Source organism: Cryptomeria japonica, chromosome 1 (genome assembly GCF_030272615.1).
Source record: "Cryptomeria japonica chromosome 1, Sugi_1.0, whole genome shotgun sequence".
Lineage (NCBI taxonomy): Eukaryota > Viridiplantae > Streptophyta > Pinopsida > Cupressales > Cupressaceae > Cryptomeria > Cryptomeria japonica.
In genome coordinates, this window is record NC_081405.1 from 658,210,099 (window position 1) to 658,234,050 (window position 23,952).

General features: G+C 33.9%; 1 protein-coding gene across 5 annotated transcripts in view; it reads right to left on the reverse strand.

Moving 5' to 3' along the window:
• Nucleotides 1-23,952, reverse strand: part of LOC131050418 (serine carboxypeptidase 1) — a 108,109-nt gene that overhangs the window by 62,379 nt on the left and 21,778 nt on the right. For all 5 annotated transcript variants that reach the window (XM_057984588.2, XM_057984586.1, XM_057984585.2 and 2 more), the window contains exons 9-11: nt 3,257-3,337; nt 2,917-3,153; nt 2,168-2,233 (exon numbers count right to left, since the gene is read on the reverse strand). In XM_057984588.2, coding sequence (XP_057840571.1) covers nt 2,168-2,233; nt 2,917-3,153; nt 3,257-3,337 — 384 coding nt within the window. The remainder of the gene's footprint in view (nt 1-2,167; nt 2,234-2,916; nt 3,154-3,256; nt 3,338-23,952) is intronic.

A 23,952-nucleotide genomic window follows, 5' to 3' on the forward strand; every position in this document is an offset into this window, starting at 1 on the left:
TCTCAAAAGTGAATTTTTGGATCAACCCTATCAAATCTTTCAATCAACCTTTGGCTGAACTCTTCAAAAGTAGTGATGAGACTATGATGTTGTGCCGTTGTGCCATGGTACCACCATTCATGGGCTACCCCTTCCAGATGGAGTGAACAAAATTGATGGCTTCTTCTTTATACGTTGGATTTAGAGACTAGTTGGTGTTTTTTGGATCCAAGCATGAGCCAAACACTTTTGTATCCCATTAAACATAAGTACAGGAGAATTGCACAAACGTTGTTTGAATTCCTTATTAGCCAGATTTTGAACTAGTTTCTTCTCGATTTGAGGACCATTTCAAAATTTGATGTTGTAAAATGCAAAAAATGACAAATCATCCCAAATTTCTTGCTCTAGGGTTTTGTATTTAACATGCAAGGCTGAAATGTCATTGATCAATTCTATTGCCTCTTCTTTTGGTTGATCTTCTCTTCTTTGCAAGAATTTTGGTGGGACGGGATTACGCAAAGAATCAATTGTTTGATTAACCCTTGATGCACAGCCTCCTTCCAATATGTGATTCTAGAGTTATGGGAGCTTTTCTTGACCTTGCACAAATTGCTCCAACATTGCCATTGTGTCTTTGAGTGCTTGGGACATTTCTCTCTACTCTACATCCAAATTGGTCATTAAATCAAACATGACCCGAGTCATTTCTTCCTCTATCAAATCACACCTCCTACCATCTGCCATCTTATTTCCCCCAAGTCATGTAAACCCTTGATCCATAGGTTGGTAGGATCAAGACTCTGATACCACTATAATACCCTAATTAGGGCTATTGTATATTTCTATTGATTTAACTTCGCGGAACACCAATGAATGAATCTTAATTCCAATCAAATCTAATGAAACAAGCAATTTACTTAGCAGAATATGTAGAAATGAATTATAAACTCTTGCAAAATAAACAATCAACATAGCAACTCACAACAACTAATTACTTCTCTTTTTACAACAAAAATTGCATTTACAATCAATTTAGTTGAGTAGGCTTTAAAGAACAACAACAACAACAATATTATAATCAAGAAATATGATGAATCTATAGGCAATGGTGCTGCGGGAACCACCTCAGAATTACAAAACCTAGGCGCTAAGAGAGACAACTTAAACTTAGATAAGCAAGTGTTGTCCAAACAGCAAATCAGTGAAGCTCAATAACTATCCTTGTGTGGAGTTGCTTGCAACTGGTTCAAGGGCTTTCATCCACTAGCTAGCTATGGAAATTAGGAGGTTCTGTCCTCCAATTTCTAGTGATAGATGAATAGGGAGTCCAATCTATTCTAGTAAATTTAATGGATAAACAAGCATAAATTCTCTGGATCCCTGTCTTGATTAAGTATGCAAATTTCAAATTCTTCTCCCTTCCCTCCAAAATACACCCACACAATCTTTGGCTAACAACATTATTTTGAAAATAATCGCTTTTTTACATAACACCTCCAGCCCCCATAATCTAGGTTCTTAATTTAAGTACTTACATTTCCCTACGTTACTTTCCCTAGTCCATGAGGAATGAAAAATGCACTTACGAGTCAATTCAGAATCTTAGGGGAAGAGGGGACATGAAATACAATTAAAATCATAACATGCTTAAAAGGTTAACAGATGTGGAATTTGACACATAAGCTCCCTCGTCATCCATCAAATCTAACATTTGGGGACCATTCCTTAATTCAAAGCACCTGGGGTGTCTCCAATTCGACCCAAAAGAAAAGGAGGATTGGTAACCTTTTTTCAATCAAACTGAAGTCACAAAATTGAAGATAGAAATCTTGAAGCAAAAAGATCAAGCTTTACTCAATGGAAGAAAGTCCAACAGAACTCCCCTCAGTTGAAGAGCAAGATTTTGACAACGGGCAGAAGACTATCCATTCTCACACATTTCTGAAAGTAGATGATTTAATGGTCAAGAAACAATTGTGTTACAAAAAATATATATAATTGGGCAAAGAAAATGTAGCCACACCTTTTGGCATAATCCTTAAGTTCTACAAAGTATGTTCTAATATCTTACTTAAAAGGGGACAAAAAACACAATAAATCTATTGTCCACAAAAACACAATGTTGCAAGAAAATGAAAGAAGACAATGAAAGAAGACACAGAACCATTTGAAATCGGTGACATACCTTCTCAGCACGAATAGCCGCCCTCACTGATTCATCATTTAACCAAAGTGTAGCAACCCGATCATCCTGATTTCACAATCAAATGGAAGATCAGAAACATCTGAATGAGCGCATGCCTTCTGATATTTATGTTCCCAAACACCTTCCAACAAAAATTTAGAGACTAGAGCTTTGTCATAATCATTTCTGTTCAACATTGCAATTCAGGTTAGATTTTTTGTCTGTTATAAAATGGCTAAAGATTACATGGTATTAATAACTGCCAGTTAAATTCTACTAGCCTTTACTATTTATGCTATAACTTCATAGCAATCAAGAAAACAGATTAGAAAAGATCACAAGAACCTGATTTGATACATCCATCAACAATTTAATTTTTTTCGTATACTGACCCTAATGAGACTTATAATTAAGGAAAGAGGTTTTGTATGTTTGGCAATTGCCATTAAAATAATAAAATGCACAAACATAACAAGGAATGAAACTTATTCATGTGCTGCATTGCATGCACAAGCAGTCCATGAAGTATTCACTGATCATTGTTCCATGCTATCTAGCAGAGGCATGTATTCATGTTGCAGAATCATCCTATTAACCGATCTTCTGCTTTCCTAATAAAATTGAAATTGGGCTATTTTTTAGTTCACGATATCTTTAACAATATCTATAACTTTCAAGTGAATACATCTGAATGAATTTATAGCTCTACTTGTATATAATAAAGCAAGAATATAGGTAAAAGTGTTTACAAAGCAGGGGACCCTTTCAGACAGCTGTGGCCATGTTGGAACAATTCCCTCTAAAACTGGTGCTCTAAGAGGCCATGCACGACCAAAGATCCTCCTCCTTACTGGATGGGGCTTTCCAGTCTCACCCAATTGCTTGTAACTTTCAGGTAAGTTTTCCTTCCGAACAATAACTTCTTGTATAGCCGTGTCATGGTAGCATGGCTCAAGAATGTCATATACATTAATTTTAGAAACCAACTGCAATTTTAAAGATATAATTCAGAGTTTTAATCATAGACAAGTAACAACTGAATTATCAATTGCACGTTAAAGGAAAGAGAGATTAAAAAAGAACTCTGACCTCATCAATCGTCTCCAGTTTTGCATTACAATTTACATCACTATAATTCCAATAGTTATCCTTGCACAGCTCCTTTGCTTCCTGCAATAACGAACACAATTTAACCACATGTGAGCGAATATGATTAAATATTAACGTGACAAAACCCAATCAACCATTTGAAAGCATTCAGTGTTGGCATTTCGCATGGATAATCCGAAACTCTGATTTCCAAGATTTGATCATATTATCAATCGGTTGCAAGTTAATAATAGATACACTAGGGTCTTCATGGTCAAATCGTTTCACCCGCTTATCGGAATCGCAAATTTAAACTTCGAGTTGAAAAAGATAGGCATGTACACAACAAAAAGAAACATTTAGAAAAATCTTTGCAAATCTAAGATGAATACAATTTTCAGTTAAAATCCCCTAAGTTTCTCTGGGCTTCAACAACTTCGAGACAAATATTTCATGGACTCGTAAATCTCTATATATCTGTCTTTCAGTTTAAGGATACATAAGGCATGCGCTATAAATGTGAGAAATATTCATTGGAAATCCGTATATTGAGAATAGTTTCATGTGGCATTGGAACGCTGTAGGACAGGAAATTTTTATTTCTAGAACATACATTAAAACAAAATGTAGACGCTGGAAGCTCCCAGGTGACTGCATCTTAAAATGGTAGCATATTGTGTCACCAAATTACTACTAAGGGCATTTTTGTTAATAAGCAGCCACCGCTTATTTCCAGCCCCCTTTTTTCCATAGCTTACCCATGTCTCCATGCGGGCTGCTTAAATGTAAAATCTGCTTAAAATTAAGCAATCGGAGTGTTCCCATGGAAATTCTTAATTAAGAGGAAAGGATAAATTAGAATCTTTTCCTATTTTCGTGTAGCAGCCACTGGTTAAAACTTAAAAATAAGCTTTGAAAAAAAGGGGGGCTGAAAATAAGCAGCAACTACTTATTGAGAAAAATGACAAGTAGCTCCACAATTTTTTTTCCTTTTTTTATGTTTCTATTTTTTTCTCTAAAATTTAGGTGAAAATTTATTATTATTAAAGATTCGTAAACAATAGCTACTCCACCAAAATAGGGAAAGATTCCAAATTATCCCTTTTTTGACAACTTTTAAGTTGCATGGGAACACTTAACTGCTTAAATTTAAGCAGAAAATAGAGTTAAGCAGCCACATGGGAACATGATGTAAGCCAGTAAACATTCAAACATTGAACGACTGGAGCCAAAAATTTAGAAAGTTGTCAACAGTCTCAGTGCATGGCATTCACAGCTGATGACCATTTCAGCTTCTTAGGTCACGTGTACCTATAGAAGCTGCTTGAAGTGTGAAAAGGTATACATAGACGAGGTCGTCATGTGGGAACGAATCCACAAGGAACATGCCACGTGGAAGCTACATATATCCCTGCTCCTTAGTAGCTGAAATAAAAAGCCAAAAGTCTCTTGCTCCCGTGGAAGCTACATATATGCCAGCTCTTTCGTGGTTGAAATAGAAAGCCAAAAGTCAAATCAACGATTCTCTATTATATTCTTTTAGCGGAAGCTGGTATGTTTCTAATTGAAGCATTAGCAACATTCCATTGTTATGTTATTTAAATAAAACTGAAAATATGGATCAACAACGCTGGCTCAAAATGATCGTGGAAGAGGGGGACACCTAAATTGTAGGAAAAAGAACTGGAAAAATCAAAATAGTAAGTCGTTGAGCAAGTGGAACATAAATCATCATGACTGTCCTAACAATAAAGAAGAGATTAAAAAGCGGGTGGTAGAAAAATTTAGGAATGTTATGTGGACAAATCAGCTAGGCAAGAAAAAAGCATACTATATCAAAGAGTTTAACCTCACCTGGGAACATGATGAAAACGTGTATTTGAGATCCACGATCAACGAAAAGGTCAAAATTCTAATTGCACAATTAAGGACGAGGTCTCATCATTTGAGATGTGAAATTGGTAAATAGAAGGTCCCCAAAGAGGACTGGGAAGAAAGGACATGCATTTTCTAGAGTAAGAGGGCAGTGGAGACATAATGGCATTTCATCAAAAAATGTGCAACATATGACGATATCGGCAATTAGTTTGTTAACGAATTAAAGTTGGATAGCTTGAATGAGCTTTTTGAAGAGACAAGAATTCACAAAACAATGAGTTTCCTAATAAAGATCCAGAGCAAGAGAGCCAACATAGAAAAGAACTTGAAAACGGGCTAGCATGTTTCATCTTGGTCCCTTAGACTATTGGGTCTCGTGGACATCATTGAAATTCCTTCATTCATTCATTCATTCATTCATTCATTCATTCATTCCTGGTTTTCGGAATAGATTTATGTCTATTCTTTTGAAGCACACGCTTATCATAGTTGTTGACTATTAAAAGATTGATTAAATGAATGAATGAAAAAGTTTGAATGACATCCACGAGACCCAACGGTCTAAGGGATCAGATGCTTCAAATTAGCCTAATTTCAGGGTCTTTTCTATATTAGACCTTCTCTTCTGAATCTTGATTAAAAGATTTGTTGTTTTGTGAAGCCTTGACTCTTCAAAAAGCTCGTTCAAACTGCCCACCTTTAAATTGTTAACAAACTGGTTGCGAATGTCTTCATACACTGCACACTCCATAATGAAATGCCACTTTGTTTCTATTGCTCTTTTGTTACAAAAAATGCATATTCTTTCTTCCCAATCTTCTTTTGGCACCTTCCATCTACCCATTTCACATCTCAAGTGATGAGATCCAGTCCTTAGTTGGGCCATTGGAATTTTGGCCTTTCCATTGATCGTGGATCTCAAATATTATTTTTCATCGTGCTCTCAAGTAGGGTTGAACTCTTAATAACATTCACGAGACCAAGTTGTTTAAGGGAGTAAGAATTCGAAAAACAAGATTAGATTGATTTGTGTCTTAAATCAGATTATATCATTTGATTTTTGTTAATCAAGATACATGATGGAATAGACATCAAAAGAACTTGAAAATAGATTAATATTGATTCTTTTGGTTTCTTAGATGGTTTGATTTCCTAGAGTCATTAAACTTTTTTCATTTATGCATTGAAATACATAAATTAAATTATTTCAGTTAATTAAATAATGACAATGAATTAGTGTAATTAATTTAAATAATAAAATTTATATTTAAATTAATTATAAAATAAAATTAAAATAAATGTGAATTAAATGACAGAGTTTAGATATATAATAAAATTAAAATAAATGTAAATTAAATATAAATTAAATGATAAAATATTTATTTTTAAGATTAATGATGAATAAATGATGCAGATGTTCTTAAAAATTAATCATCTTAGTTTTATAAATTTTTGAAGTCACAATTGACATAAAAAATTGTAGATCAATGATTCACCTTATACAATCAATCGTGATGTTGTGAACTTGATATAATGGACAAGAGTGGTCTAGCAAAAGAAATTATCCTAGAAATTATTTGTCTTCACCTAATGGATATTTGAGAAGTCAAAGTGGTGTTTAAAGACACTATTAAGGAGCTTGCTAACTTGATGGATAAATGGAATCTCCTAGGTCAAACTCCTTGGCAAACTAAATTGATCGCAATAAGAAAGATCAAAGATAACATTCACAAATATTTAAATAGCATATATAATGATGAGAATTTGATTCTTTTGTTTCCCTTTAACATTGACGTGTGATCTAACTAATATTAGTGAATTCGCCTCCCTAAGATCCATTTAATGTATAATAAATGTTTATAAATACCATGACATAATTGCATGTTACATGAAGTATGTCAAGTTGACTCGCAACTAGTAGAAAAGAGCGAGAAAATTTGAACTTGAATTTGAACACTTGGATTTTTTACATCATGCAAGTGCTTCTAAAAGTTGATGTAGATTAATCTTGCACACTTAAAAAATGATTTGAAGAGATAAAGTTATGAACTCAAAGTAGGGAACAAATGTATGGAAACTAGTGAAAATAGGGGTGATATCAAAATGGGGCCAAGAGTGAAGCCTAACACAAGAGTTAAAACTAATTACAATTTAGTTTTATGTTATTGTATATAAAATTAAATGGTAATTAACATGGGCATGATAGTTTTACCCTTACAAATATTTAGTATTTTTTTATAATTACAATGGTGAAATTGCATATCCATGTCATTTTCCCTTGTGTTCTAGATATGTTTTGATTAAAGTCTCGTAAATTCAATAGACAACTTAGAAGTGGCATATGACACTTGTGAATATAGACCTTGAAATTTTAAAGTTCAAATATGAACATTGTTAACCATTTTAATAGCCATTGTGAGTTGAGCTAACACATATTTATGTTAATTTGTGTTATGTTGTTATTGTATTTTAACACTTTCATTCATTTACTTTGAAATCATCCAAGAGAACATAGGACTATCCAAGCTAATTGTTATGAAGCATTCATAGAAGAATTATCAAAACATTACATCATCCTAGGTTCATTACATGCTTGTTCTCTTCCACCTTGATTCATTTATTATTTAATTGATTCAACTAGGGTTTTTGAATAAAGAGAACATGGCTCTCATGATTAATAGATCCCTCAAAAGTATTTGCAAACATTATTAATTCCTTACAAAATTAAATTATAAAAAATATTGAGGTGAGTGAATTTCAACAATAAATTTTCTATCAGTTCATTCTCATGGTAAAGGTTTAGTTATGCACATAAGGTTCATATCTACACTCATGAATTTGATGTAGTTTAGCTTTACAATAAAACATATAGTCTATCCAAATTATGAGAATGACCTAGGTTATATTTTGTAGCACCCCTACCATGTTCAAACCCTTTTTGACCTCGTTGACCAAAGTTGACTTTCAGTGGCTTATGTGGATGGTTGATTTATTGTGATTGTGATGTTTTATTTTGTTATGATGCTTCGGAGTGCGATTTGGTGAATATAATTATACATTATTGCTTGTTGATGAGTAGTTGTAAACTCTACTTTTGCATTGTATTTTATAAATGATGAAATGTTAAGTTCATTTATGTGTTGCTAACGAGGGACTAACACATTTGCTTCATGTGCAAGTTGTTTTATGTATATGTCGTCAAGTTGTGTGGATGTGTATCGGGTTCGAGGAGATGATTTTCTATCACTCATTTTGATGAGACACGGAAAGTCACGATTCTCTTTAACTGGTGTGTTTACCATGTTTGTATTTATATGTATGCGTGGTTTGGTGATGCAGGAAATTGCAGGTACAAGGTACGGACTCCACCTGGCTCCACAGGTCTGAGTGTACCTAATTAACCCGATGGAAGTGGAGGAGATAGTTCTAAGGCCCTAATGTTAATCCTAGCCTTGTTCGTTTGTGAGTGTCATCAGTCTTGTGTCTACCCTGTCGGATCGCCAAGTAGGCCATTGTTCTGACGTTGGTATGTGGGTCAGGTCTCTATTTTATTTAAGTTGAGTTTTTGCATGTTATGCATTTTGTGTATTTAATTATTCTCTTCTTAAGTAGTTAATGAGTAACTAGTGTGTGTTGTATTTTTTTAAATGGAATTAAGGATAAATTAAATTAAGATCATTTTTGTGGTTAATTAGATCATTAAATTAAGGATAAATTTAATTGTCTAGTTAGAGTGATTGTTGAATTATTAGTGAAAAATTATATTATGGTTGAGTAATTGTTGTAAAAAAAAATAGAAGGGAAATAAAGTTGATTTTTAATTATTAAGTTATTAATTATTTATTAGGTTTTAGTGTTTAAAAAAAAAAAGATAATTTTTTTAAGTTAGTCATGTAAATGTTTTAAAATAGATTAGATTTTCTATTATTTATTAAAAAGGTGAATTTATGCCCTAAATTAGATTTTGGAGAAAAAGGGCTTTATAATTGGAATTTGTTTGGAAAAGGGGATTCTTCTCATGCTGGAGAAAAATCTGTTGGTTATTGGGGTTTGGTGTGAACTCTAGTATTTGGGGGAGGATTGGGATGGCTCTTCCTCAAGTTTCCTCCAGGTAAGCATTTGCAGGTTGGTTGTTTGATTTTCTTGCTTTGTTCTAGTTTTTTTTTTAAACTTCCTCTGATTGTTTTGCCTCTTCCTTGGTGTGGTTGAAAGAATTTGTGTTGGGGAAATGGGAAATTCTCTCAATTTTCTATCAAATTAAGGGATTTGGAAGAAGTTTATTCCTTCGCTATTTGGGTGAAATGGGTTCTTGGGGTTTGAGTTCTCTTGTCAAATTCCTGTGTAAAAAAAAAAAAATCAGGTTGTGAAATGTTTGTTTTTTAATTTCTGGTATTTGAAATTTGGATTAGACTATTAATTTGGTATCTTGAATGATCTACCAATTAATTTGTTGGCAAATGTCCATACCCTGTTTCTAGGAGGACTGTGGTTTTTTATCTGTTGTTGGAAACCTTATTTTGTAATTTTCATATTAAAATCTTGTTTTGAAAAAAAATAAAAATAAATAATATATATATATATATGGGGGAGGGGGTCATGGCGCCCAAACTCCACGGTGTGGGGAGAAACCCCTTCCACCACGTAGTGGATGGGGGGATAAACTCCTCCCCACGAGCTTCAACGCATTGCATTCCTTTGCAGTTCGATGTTTGGTTAAAACACAATCAATATTAATTTCAGTGTTTTCAATATATATATGTGTGTGTATAAATTTTCAATTTTAATTTGAATGTGGTGTTTAGAGGTATCTTGGTTCAAAAAAAAAAGGATTATCAGTTTTGAATTTAATGTGTGTGTGTGTGTGTGTATTTTGAATTAGCAATATGAAGAGAATGTTAAATTTGATTGGATATAATCGTAAATGATTTTGTGAAAACAAAGGCTATAGGAATAACCATCAATTTTGTTAGTCGAAATGATTATTTTGATTTAAATATTGAATTTAGTTTTCAAATGTATTTTAAATATTAATTTCATTATCTTGAAATTTGAATTCAAATGGTATTTGTTATGGCCAAATTGGCTTAAATTGAAATGATTATATATTTGTTTTTAAATGATGGTTTATTTAGGCTACGAGTTTTTGTTATTCTTTTTTAAGTGTATGGTTTAAACTCAAGTTTTGAGAATTTTTATGCATTATTCCCTATTGTAGATTTTCTTAAAGTGAAAGAATCAATTATTGAAAGAGCTGCAACTAGATTACATTTATTTTTAATTATATTTTGAGTAATCGTTGTGATTCCTTAACATGGATGTGTTTAGAGTGCAAGTGGTACCTATTGAGTATGTACTCTGATTGATGAATTTTGGTGTTGATTTGAAAGAGTCATGTTCGTGTTGTGATGGCATGTTGTTGAACGTAAGCCTACCTTGCAAATTGATTTGGTTTTTTTTTTTTTAATTGTGATCGTACTTGCTTTATTGTGGTTTTGGTCTTGTCTTGTGGATAAACCAGTTGTTTGTTTCACACCTCCAGTGGTTTAACCTTGGTAGAAGGTTTGTATAACCAAATTGTTCTTAAATTTTGTTTTTGAACTCCATGTGTTAGTTGGCTTTTGTGTTTTGCCTTGGGGTTCATTGGAGGTTGTGTAGTGTCATAAGGGAGATTGGCTTCTAAGTGGGGATGGGGGCCCAAAGTGGCTGCCAGGATAACCCCTTGGAAGTTGTGTAACAAGTGATACCATAATTAATAAACTGGGGTTGGGTTTCAAACATTAATCAAGATTAATTGTACCCCGCTTATGGTTGAGTACTAGTACAGACTCATGATGCAGTGGGAAGACCTGGAATGGCAAACCAACTACCTTGTCCTCACGAAAGGTTTGTTGGGTCTGCATGAGTCATGGATGGGGGTCGGGGGTTCGGGAGAGGCTACCAAGATAACCTAGGATGGGGGCCAAGGCCTATGGAGACTTGCCATGATAACCCATACCAGTCATGCGATAACACTCTTCCCTTATGTTCACTAGTGTGTAGTCATGTGTTCGCTTTACTTGGAGCACTCTTGTGGGAGTTTGTTTTGTATGCTTATGCTTTGGGTGAGTCCCTTATGTTCATGTTAGACCATGTGATGTTTTGTTGTGGCTTGCTTGAGGGCCTTAGTACTAGCTCCTAGCATGGAGGGGTGGTTCCTTTTTGGGCCACATGGTCAGGTGGTAGTGTCACTTTCCATTGGGTATTTTGTTCGTGCCTTCTTGTGAGGAATTAGCTTCGTAGGTGCTCTAGATGTTTCTCTCAAATTCATTTCATTCTATTGTACCAATTGGAACCTCTTTGATGCCTTAGATCATTTTTGTATCTCTTGGACCCTTATGTGGTCAGTTGTATCATTTGTTGTATGTATGACTTTGTGGCAGTTGTAATTTGATGTAATCCTTATGTATTATTATGAGACTTGATGTATTAAGTGCAATTGTAATACTAGTAATCCTTGCAATGTAAAAGAAATGTATTATGTTGAGATTCAGATGTTAGGATTTCTATCTTTAATTAAGTTCATTAATGCAATGTAATTGAATGTTTAATCATAAAGGACGTATAGAAATGATAGTGTTATCTCATGCAAAGAATGAAACAATCATTGTTTAGTGTAACTAATTTCCTAATGGATAAATGTATATCTTAAATGGATTAATTGATATTAAGAAAAGATTAGTTTAATTAAGTAATTCATGTTGGGAAACCCTTTAGGAGTTTGAGTTAAGTCTTCAGCATGTGCAACTTCAATTGTAAGGTTTATCTTTTACGTTATTGTGTTCTAATTATTTTATTTTAAAAAAAATTGCACTCTTTTTGAGTATTTGTTGTTGTTTCCTTTAGGGTTTCTTGGCGAGGCATTACATATTTAGTCATTCTACTTCTAACTCATCTAAGAAGTCATGATTCTTAGATACACTACAAATATTATGATGAAAATAGTGAACAATAAGCTATTGACCACTAAAATCAACTACATGTTTTTATTTATGTTTATTTTTATAATTCCAAATTATATATTAAATGGTTTATCACAACTCTAAATTATAGTAATCAAGTTATATTTCTTATAATATTCACAAAATCCAGTTTTAGAAGAAATATATTTTATATCTTTACATTTTGGTGAACCTATTACAATCTAGGGTTTTGACCTTGGGATTTATCCTTCTTACATTAAGGTTTTTAAATATAATTTTCTCATTGCATCCATTTTATCTCATATGTGTTGCCCTTTGTTGTGTCTAACTAACTTATCTTCATAGGGGTTTAAGCTAGTATTATTTTCCAACTACCCGTTCTTGGTTTTTGCTTCATTGGTACATGTTATATCATAGAGTCATAATCTATTGTTCTTACTTCTATACATGCCTATATTACATATTTTGACATGTTTTACATTTTGTAGCATCCATTCCTTTTATCTTATCCTATAGATGGAGATATTTTTCTATAGAGATTGTATCTCGTCATGTATGTGAATTTTATTCAATCACAAATATGGTTGGTACTTTTCCTTCCCTCTTATAGATGCACTTGCTTTTGTTGTCCATGAGCTTCCTATTGCTTCTACATTGTGTATTGTCAATGATAGTAATGTGCATGAGCATAGTGATGTTTATCTTGCACTTCTTTCCTTCTTATGATTTAGTTCATGTTGGTGATACTTTACACATAATCTTATAATACATCTAAGGGTATTGACTCATGTGATGCTATTTCACCCAGAGAACATTCATTTACACATATCGTGATAAGTCTTCCAAATGTTTACCTCTATTATTCACCCTTCCTTAAGGAGCCTACTATCGTGCACTTGATAGATATGAAATGTGGATGTCAAATTTGAGGCAAAATGGAGTTCAATACAAAAAAAGTAATAATGAAACTAATTCAAATAAAACATATACAAGTTCAATTAGAGAAAAAATAGAACCCCCTCAAAAAAAATTTGGGTGTGGCTCTACTATTTTTCTCATTGGATAGGATTTAAATAATTCTAGAAAACTATTTACAATCACATATTCCACATATTATCCTCCGTTCGGTTAATATCAATACAACCTAAAAAAAGACTCATCAATTTAGAAACCTTTGTCTAATATCATGATAACCTCCTAAGACTGATCCAATCAATAGCTATAAGATCAAGAATGAGCTTCACTACAAATGTATCTTTGTACTTGTCTCACATATTATGCATAAAAAATGATTAACAAATTCTAGAAGATTGTTTGAAAAACTAATTTGAATGCCTCCATCTTCTATGGTAGACTTCTTGAGTTAACAATCATTGAGAAGCTCATAATCATTGATAAATGTGGATGCCACCTTTCTAAAATGATTCTACAAAACAAATAGGAAGTGCCTACAAGAAGAAAAATCAATCAAATCATTTGTACTTCAACTAATACACCTCATATAATTGATGAACTACACACTCATTCTTTTCCTCAACTTGGAACTTAGGCTATTGCTTAGACTTGGAACTAATAGGAAAGTGAAAGAAAGAAAAAATCTTAGATATAGGGGAAGGGTACCATTAGTTGATATAGTTCCAATAGTGGACACCTTTTTATCAACCCAACCCCTCAATAGTAGATTGCAAAGGAGCCCAACAAATTGATAATGGAAAGTTCATTAATGAATATCACATGTACCAATAGTGGATAATTTTGCACAAATGTCCCAGTAGTGGTGCACGAATGAGCCAATAGTGGTGCACAAATGGGCTAATTATAGTAAAAAAATGTCAAAAAAGGTGATCTACTATTGGAGCATTTGTCCACTACTACTGCAAATTTTGAGTTATCTACTTTTGGTGCAAAGGAGTTTATGTGTAGGTAGTCACTTTGAAATGACCCCTTTTTGACCTTTCGACACAACAATTTCCACAGCGTGCATCGTCACTACTTAGAAGTTGGATCCTTAGTTATAAGAAGTTAAGTCGCATACAGAGACAACCGAAAAAAATAAAATTAAAATCCGACATACGGTTTGAGAGTTCTATGTGCACGAAGTTAGCTATGTATGTTGGCATTATAACAGACATTAAGAGATTGTTGGCATTTCAATTAGGATATTGAGAAGGTTGTTGATGATTATGGATATAACTGATTTAGGATGTTTACTGTCTTCACAATATTATTTTGTCATTGATGTCAAGAAATTGATTTTCTGATTTAGTAGGATGTTGCCATATCTTAAGAAGTATGTTTTGAAGAGAATTAAGATGTCGGTAAAAGACACAAAAAGAATGTGATGAATAAGGGGAGGAATAAGTTATTCAATGGGCAACTATTAGCGAGTTAAACAATGATGAGATCACGTTGTTTAGATTGTTTTGATATCCTACATATGCTATTGTTTGTAAGGTTAATGCTATACTAGGTTACCGAGCAAGGAACCTAGTCGGTAAACCCTAAGGAACCTAGTCGGTAAACCCTAAGGTTATTGCTATCGGTTAATGAAGGCAGAATATCTACCGAGTGAAGTTTAGTATTTACCGAGTTGCAACCGAGTGAAGTTTAGTATCTACCGAGTTGCAACCGAGTAATAACAGAATGCATTGGATGTATACATGCGTTATTTAATGATGGAAGCTGATGAGCTGGATATGATTAAATGATTGATACAATGTGTATGAAGTTTGTTAAGGATCTATGGCAGGAAGATCTGCAGCTCAGATTGAACCACAATACCCTAGCACAAGTTCCAAGAAATGTATGCAAGTTCCAAGGTGAGGTAAAATGTTTTCAGATCGAAGGATACATTGAACCTGGTCAAGATTGAAGATCTAATGGCTATGATTGATCATGGGAAATGTAATCAAAGAGATTAAGCGGTTAGCAAATTGTTTATAAATAAGGAACTGTTGATAAACAATGCATGCGGGCAAGTGTAAGCACAGGGATGCTACATAGTGATTACCGAGCACAGAAGCTTGAAGACCTGTTTGAATAACAGAGTAAGGAGCCCAGCAGAGGGACAAGATAAGTCCTATGACTGTATTGTATTAAGCAAATAAGAATCTGCTTTGGCATTTTAGATGCAAAGTTGCAGACATACTCATTAATGTTGTTTATTTGTAAGTGACAAAAAATCTCTTAACTGAGTGGACTTAACAGCCTTATTTGTAAATCCTCTAGCAAGGTGACATTCTGATTGAGTGTTTGAAACCCTTTAACAAGGTCACTTCTAACAAGGTGAAGATCCTAACAGATATGAGGGAAATCCCTTAACCAGGTCACATCTAGCAATGTGTTTGTAATCTTTAACAAGATTTGCTTTTAACCAAGCATACTCTAGAAGAGTATATTTCTTAGTGGGTCTGAAATCCCACAGTGGTTTTTCCCTATTTGGGTTTCCACGTTAAATCTGGTGTTGAATGTGTTGTGATGTTATCTGTTTATGAGTTTGCATGTTTTACAATTTTGGTTACATATATCTGTTAAAGCTACCAAGGTTGAAACTGTTGATTTCATGGAAGTTTAAGTTTGTATGATTCACCCCCCCCCCCCCTCTCATCTTGTTAGCTTGGCATCTATACTTAACAATTAGTATCAAAACTATCAATTGGTATCAGAGCTTTGGACTTCAAAAGAAAAGTTTAAAGGTACTTGAGGAAAAGATCCAAAGATGTATAAGAGGGATGCACCGAAGCTGAATAAGTCAAGTTTCTCTACATGGTAGAAAAGGATGAAGCTGCACCTATCAGGAGTTGGAGAATATGTTGTATATTATCTGGAGAATGATTTCATTACACCTAGCACCTATCCATTGACAATGGAAGAGATAAAAGCAAAGCAAGAACATATTCAAGCAATGATTGAAATAACATCTGCATTGACCGACTCAAAGTTTAATGATCTAGAAGGCTGCAATGATGCCAAGGCAATGTGGGACAAGCTCATATTTGTGTATGGTGGTGATGAACATGTTCAAAGAGCAAAAGTGGACAGTCTAAGAGGACAACTTGAATCTATGAGAATGAATGAAGGTGAGAACATAACCCAGTACATCACAAGGTTAAAGGAGATTGTCAATCAAATCAAAGGAGCAGGAGGAACCATTGAAGAGAAGGATGTCACAAGTAAGTTATTAAGAACCCTTCTACCTGCTTATGCAATCCAAGTCTTTGCAATCAATGAATTGAGGTCTATACCCAATATGTTAGTTTCTTTGGATGCTACTATTGGTAAGCTACATGCATTTGAGTTAAGTAACTTTGATAACAGTGGGTCTTCAGTAAATAAAATTGAGTCTGCATTTAGTTCTTTTCATCTTGATGAATCTGATGATTACAATGATAGAAAGTATAAGTACTCTGAAGGGAATCACAGTGGAGCAAGTGAAAGATTTCGCAAAAACATGGAGGTACACAAACTTTATGAAGAAATCAGAAAGCAAGAAGAGTTTGAAGCACTATTAGCCAGAAGGCTACCGAGAGGAAAAGGTAAGTACAAAGGAAAGTTGCTTTTGAAATGTTTTAACTGTGATAGAATATGACATATGGCTTCTAATTGTCCTGACAAAGAATCCAGTGAAAAGAGAGATTACTGAGATGACAGACAGAAAGATAATCATTACAGAGGACACCGAGACTTCAAAAGAAGAGATAAAAAGACATGTCTAATAGCTAATGAGGAATCTAATGATGATAAATCAGATGAAACTGATAAAGAAGAAGTTGTTTATGTGGCTATCAAAGATGGATCAGATGAAGAAAGGTACGAAGAAAAAGCTTTAATATCTCACATAAATACTAATGATTCTTGGATCATAGATAGTGGATGCTCACATCGCATGACAGGTGATAAACACAAGTTTGTTATGTTAGAAGACTATGATGGAGGTTATGTAAGATTTGGTAATGATGCACCATGTCCAGTGAGAGGTAAATGATCTATAACACTTCTTGACAATGTTAAATGTAATGATGTTTATTGGGTTGAAGGTTTGAAATACAATTTGTTGAGTGTAGCACAACTAAACAATACATGATATCGAATAGAGTTTCAGAAAGGAATTGTCAAAGTTCATGACAAGCATGGGAAGTTAGCAGCTACCAGGACAAAAACAAAAGGTAACACATTTCACCTTGACTCAACTCGGAATAAGTGTCTATATGCAAAGATAGATGATACCAGGTTATGGCATAAAAGGTTTTGTCATGTAAATTTTGATAATATGATCAAAATAAGTAAGAAGCACTGAGTAAGAGGTCTACCGAGTCTTGAGAAACCTGAGAATGCTATATGTCGAGGATGCCAGATGGGTAAGATGACAAGATCAAGCTTTACAAGTAAGTCCTACACTTCTAAGGGAATTTTAGATCTTGTGCACACTGATCTTTGTGGTCCTATGAAAGTCCAGAGTTATTATGGTGATAAGTACTTCATATTATTTGTGGATGGTTACTCAAGGATGATGTCAATAATGTTTTTAAAAGAAAAATCAGAAGCTTTTCAAATGTTTAAATGGTACAAGGCAAGAGTTGAAAATGAAACAGGAAGACAACTGAAATGTCTTAGATCTGATAGAGGAGGAGAGTTCACCTTTGACGAGTTCAACTTATTCTGCAATGATCATGGTATAAAAAGACAAGTCTCTGCATCGAGAACTCCACAACAAAATGGAATTGTTGAGAGAAGAAATAGATCAATTGTGGATTTTGCAAGAACCTTGATGATAGAAAAGAAGGTACCTCAAACATTTTGGAGAAAAGCAATAAGCACTACAGTTTATACCTTGAACCGAGTACAACTGAAGAAAAGAACCTTGAAGACACCATATGAAATCTGGTATGACAAGAAACCTAATGTAAGTTATTTTAAAATCTTTGGAAGTAGATGCTATGTTCACAAATATGACAGAAATGGTAAGTTTGATCAGAAAAGTGAAGAAAGAACATTTCTTGGTTATTCTTTTAGAAGCAAAGCATTTAAATGTCTGATCAAATCCTCTAACAAAATAGTAGAAAGTGCAAATGTGAAAATTGATGAATTTGCAGAAAGAAATGATGAAGGAAACTCCAAAGAACTAGAAGATTATGAAGGATTTGTATATGTTCAACCGAGAAGTCCTACCGAGAAAACTGCTGAAAGAAATGAAGAGAATATCCAGTTACTGAGTGATGAAGAAGATCATACAGAGTCTACCAAGTCTGTATTAGCCATGTATGTAAGAAGGAATCATGCATCAAGTTAGATTATAGGAGATAAGAATGATCCAGTGATGACAAGGAATAAACTGAGATAGAACACATGCCTAATATCTGAATTTGAATTGGGGATAGTGAAAGAGGCATTTAACAGTGAAGATTGGATAAATGCAATGATAGAAGGGATTGATCAAATCAAGAAGAATGACACATGGACACTGGTCCCAAGACCGAAGGACAAAAATGTAATCAGTACAAAGTGGATTTTCAAAAACAAGCTGAATAAAAAAGGTGAGGTCATTCGAAATAAAGCAAGACTAGTTTGCAAAGGTTATGCTCAAGAAGAGGGAATTGATTATGGTGAGACTTTTGCACTCGTGGCAAGACTTGAAGGAGTAAGAACATTGTTGGTATACGCTGCTTACAAGAATTTCAAAGTATATCAAATGGATGTCAAATCTGCATTTCTGAATGGTATATTAGAAGAAGAAGTTTTTATTGAACAACTTGAAGGATTTGTTGAAGGAGATAATAAAGATTAGGTATGTAAATTGAACAAAGCTTTATATGGTCTGAAACAAGCACCTAGAGCATGGTATGAAAGATTGCACTCTTATTTAATCAAGATTGGTTTTATAAGGACAAGTGAAAATAACAATATGTACATGAAGAATGATGAAAATGGAATACTAATCTCAACCATATTTGTTGATGATATTATCTTTTGTGGAAATGACTCTTTATGCAAGAACTTTGGAAATGAAATGAGCAAGGAATTTGAGATGTCATTAATCGGTGAGATAAAGTATTTTATAGGTCTACAGATACTACAAATGAAAGATGAGATTTTCATTACTCAATCCAAGTACATAAAGGATATCTTGAAGAAATTTGGAATGGAGGATTCAAAACCAGTAAGTACTCCTATGACTACCAACTGTAAACTATCAAAGAATGATGAATCTGCATATGTTGATGAGACACTTTACCGATCTATGATTGAAAAGTTGCAATATGTTGTTCACAGTAGGTCAGACATAGCACATGCAGTAGGTATAGTTGCAAGATTTTCTGCAGATCCCAAGGAAACACACATGACAACAATCAAGAGAATTTTCAGATACTTGAAAGGTACTGAGGATTATGGCTTAGTATATCAGAAAGAAAATGACTTTGATTTAAAAGTTTATACTGATGCTGATTGGGAAGGCAACATAGATGACAAGAAAAGCACAAGTGGTGGAGCTTTCTTTTTAGGAGAAAGACTAGTGAGTTGGCTTAGCAAGAAACAAGGATGTATTTCACAGTCAACAACAGAAGTTGAATATGTTATTGCAGCATTAAATTGTACCAATATAGCATGTATCAAACAACTATTGGAAGGCATAAATGAGAAAGTTACCGAACCAGTAACTATATTCTGTGATAATACTAGTGCCATTAACATTTCAAAGAATCCTGTTATGCACTCTAAGACAAAGCACATCTCTATCAAATATCATTATCTTAAAGAAGAAGCTCAAGAGAAGAAAGTGGTGTTGGAGTATGTTAGTTCAAAGGAACAAATAGCAGATATTTTCACCAAGCCACTATCAAGGGACACTTTTGAGTATCTCAAAAGTAAGTTAGGGGTCCTACCCCTATCTTCTACTCACTGACCGAGTTCGGTGAAAGCATCAATTCGATGACTCTAAAGAATATCTTATAGGAGTTGATGCTGATTTACACACTTTAGGATGTTTTCTAAAGGTGTACAAGAAACAAAAACAGGGAACGAGAATTGAAGATAAAATACTCTAACCAAGACTGAGTTGATACCGAACAACAAAGGAATTACTTCACACAGGAAGAAATTATGTATTAGTTTTCTTTTGGCATTTTGTCAAAGGGGGAGAAGACTAATGTATGGGGGGGGGAGAAGACTAATGACAAGGGGAGAGCATTTCAGCAATCTGAATTCGAAGTTTTTAGGTCAAATCAATTAGTTTTGCCATCAATGCCAAAGGGGGAGATTGTTGGCATTATAACAAACATTAAGAGATTGTTGGCATTTCAATTAGGATATTGAGAAGTTTGTTGATAATTATGGATATAACTGATTTAGGATGTTTACTGTCTTCACAATATTATTTTGTCATTGATGTCAAGAAATTGATTTTCTGATTTAGTAGGATGTTACCATATCTTAAGAAGTATGTTTTGAAGAGAATTAAGATGACGGTAAAAGACACGGAAAGAATGTGATGAATAAGGGGAGGAATAAGTTATTCAATGGGTAACTATTACCGAGTTAGACAATGATGAGATCATGTTGTTTAGATTGTTTTGATATCCTACATATGCTATTGTTTGTAAGGTTAATACTATACTATGTTACCGAGCAAGGAACCTAGTCGGTAAACCCTAAGGAACCTAGTCAGTAGACCCTAAGGTTATCGCTATCGGTTAATGAAGGCGGAATGTCTACCGAGTGAAGTTTAGTATTTACCGAGTTGCAACCGAGTAATAACAGAATGCATTGGATGTATACATGCATTATTTAATGATGGAAGCTAATGAGCTGGATATGATTAAATGATTGATACAACGTGTATGAAGTTTGTTAAGGATCTATGGCAATGGAAGATCGGCAGGAAGATCTACAGCTCAGATTGAACCGCAATACCCTAGCATAAGTTCCAAGAAATGTATGCAAGTTCCAAGGCGAGGTAAAACGTTTTTAGATCGAAGGATACATTGAACCTAGTCAAGATTGAAGATCTGATGGCTATGATTGATCATGGAAAATGTGATCAAAGAGATTAAGTGGTTAGCAAATTGTTTATAAATAAGGAACTGTTGATAAACAATGCATGCGGGCAAGTGTAAGCACAGGGATGCTACATAGTGATTACCAAGCACAAAAGCTTGAAGACCTGTTTGAATAACAGAGTAAGGAGCCCAGTAGAGGGACAAGATAAGTCCTATGACTAGATTTTATTGAGCAAATAAGAATTTTCTTTAGCATTTTAGATGCAAAGTTGCAGGCATACTCATTACTATTGTTTATTTGTAAGTGACAGAAAATCTCTTAACCGAGTGGACTAAACAGTCTTATTTGTAAATCCTCTAGCAAGGTGACATTCTGATTGAGTGTTTGAAACCCTTTAACAAGGTCACTTCTAACAAGGTGAAGATCCTAATAGATCTGAGGGAAATCCCTTAACCGGGTCACATCTAGCAATGTGTTTGTAATCTTTAACAGGATTTTCTTTTAACCGAGCATACTCTAGAAGAGTATATTTCTGAGTGGGTCCAAAATCCCACAGTGGTTTTTCCCTATTTGGGTTTCCACGTTAAATCTGGCGTTGAATGTGTTGTGATGTTATCTGTTTATGAGTTTGCGTGTTTTACAGTTTTGGTTACATATATCTGTTAAAGCTACCGAGGTTGAATCTGTTGATTTCATGGAAGTTTAAGTTTGTATGATTCACCCCCCCGCACACACCCCCTCTCATCTTGTTAGCTTGGCATCTGTACTTAACAATTAGTATCAGAACTATCAATGTCCACTACTGGTACCCTTCCCCTAGTTTTCCACCAAACACCAATGCATGTTGAAAACTTTATCTACTTTTTTTAGAACAACTAATATATGTTTTTTTTCACAAGTATATTGACACATACTTGTCTTTCTTAGATTTATATACGTACTTTCATGTTATAATATTTGTCTTATTTATAAGCTCACTCTTTGTAAGTGACCTAGTAGCTTACCAACAAAAGTCAATTTTTTTAAAAATGAGTTATTTATTTTAATATTTTATTTTTATTTTTATAATAGAAGTTTAAGAAATTTGATACATAAGAAATTGCATTACTACTCCATTACTTCTTTCAAGTAGAGCTTTTGTAGAAGCTTGGAAATTTTTCAACTAGACAAGGGAAATAATAAATGTTGAGTTTAGAATCAAGGAATGCAAGATATGGATATCACACTCACAAGATGATGAAAGGAACAAGTGGATGGCACTTCATATTTGCTATTAATGGGTAGTATGATTTATTTTACTAGATGCTATAACTAGACCAATATTCTATATTTGGTTGGTATGTTCTATAGATTTACTATCGATCCTATACTAAGCCTTTATAAATCCACAAAATAAGTGTTATTTTATAAATCACTTTGCACTATGGGAAGGGTATGCAAATTGGCATAGGCAAGTTGTAGAGATAGAAAAGGCATGCTTTAGTCTTGTTTATATAAACCCTAATGCTTCTTACCTTATCTAAGAAAAGTGTACAAGGATAAAGTTGAAGCAACATTTTTTTATTAAGATTAAAATTGAGGGATTTTGAAAGGGCCTTGATCCTTTTACAAAGGTAAAGAAAAGGTGCACCAAATAAGCTCAACAAACATTGCAAAGACAACAATAAAGAACAAACAACACTAAGGTTTTAAACCATTAGCAACCACATCAAACATCATCTCACTAGGGACAAAAACAACAAACATGGGGCAAACCACCCAAAAAATAAAAATGACCAACTAACTTAAGGTGAGTTGAAATAATATTGCTCTAGAGACCTCTAGACACCACCAACAACCATGTCCACATGTTTATTGAAGCTAATTTCCTTCCTTTTTGCTTTCCTTTTTTTTTTGTTAAAATTAAATTAGAGAAAACAAAGGGCGTCTAGAAAATCTTGTCTAGATCCCTCCTCCATTATTCCTTAACACTAGAGGGTGAGCTAGGCCAATGCAAAGTCACATGCTTTGGACTGTTGACATTTCCTTCTTAGGTCACACTAGCCATAATTTCACTAACATTTGCCTACTTTGTACAATCCTCCTTTCCTTACATTTGAATGTATCCCAACAAGGACCTTGAAGCTAGAAACATCAATAATATTTTCATTAGAATTAATCCTAACCAAAGTGGGACAACCCTTATTGTTTCTATCTAACAAGAACAACTCAACATTAGTCTAGGGGTGTCTAAACTACTTTTTTTCTTTTGTCTAGACATTTGCTTCCTCTTGTTTTTAAAGCAAAAAACAAAAAGCATGACCAAATTTGATTCACTTCTAACACATAACTAAAGAATTATCATACGTAATCTATTGCACTCATTCTCTCAATTTAGAAGTTAAGGTGATAAGAAAGGATACACCTTATCCACATTAGCATTCATACAAAATTTAGCAAACAATTGACATAGTTTAAATTTAATCGTTGTAGCAAAAGTGACGAGTGAATGAAATGAGTTAACAATACCCACCAAAACCTCATCCCCCCAATATTCCAATGGCAAATGTGGAAGCCTAACCTAGACGAGGCCCTATTAAGAAAGAGCTTTCACTTACCTACAAATCACAAGCCATTCAAAATTATTTCAATACAATCATCATGATTTATAAAGGAGATACGAAAAAAAGCCATAGATCATGGCTGCAATCTCCATACGACAACATAATTTCCATTTTCTTTGCTGCAGAGATTTTTTAAGAATATTTTAAAGCGGGTGGTCTCGTGAAATTTGTAGCAGAGTTCTGCTTAAAAATCTAAGCTCCTAAATTGAAGGAAGCTGGTGGTCCCATTAAACAATGAAAAATGAAATAATTTTCTATTTTT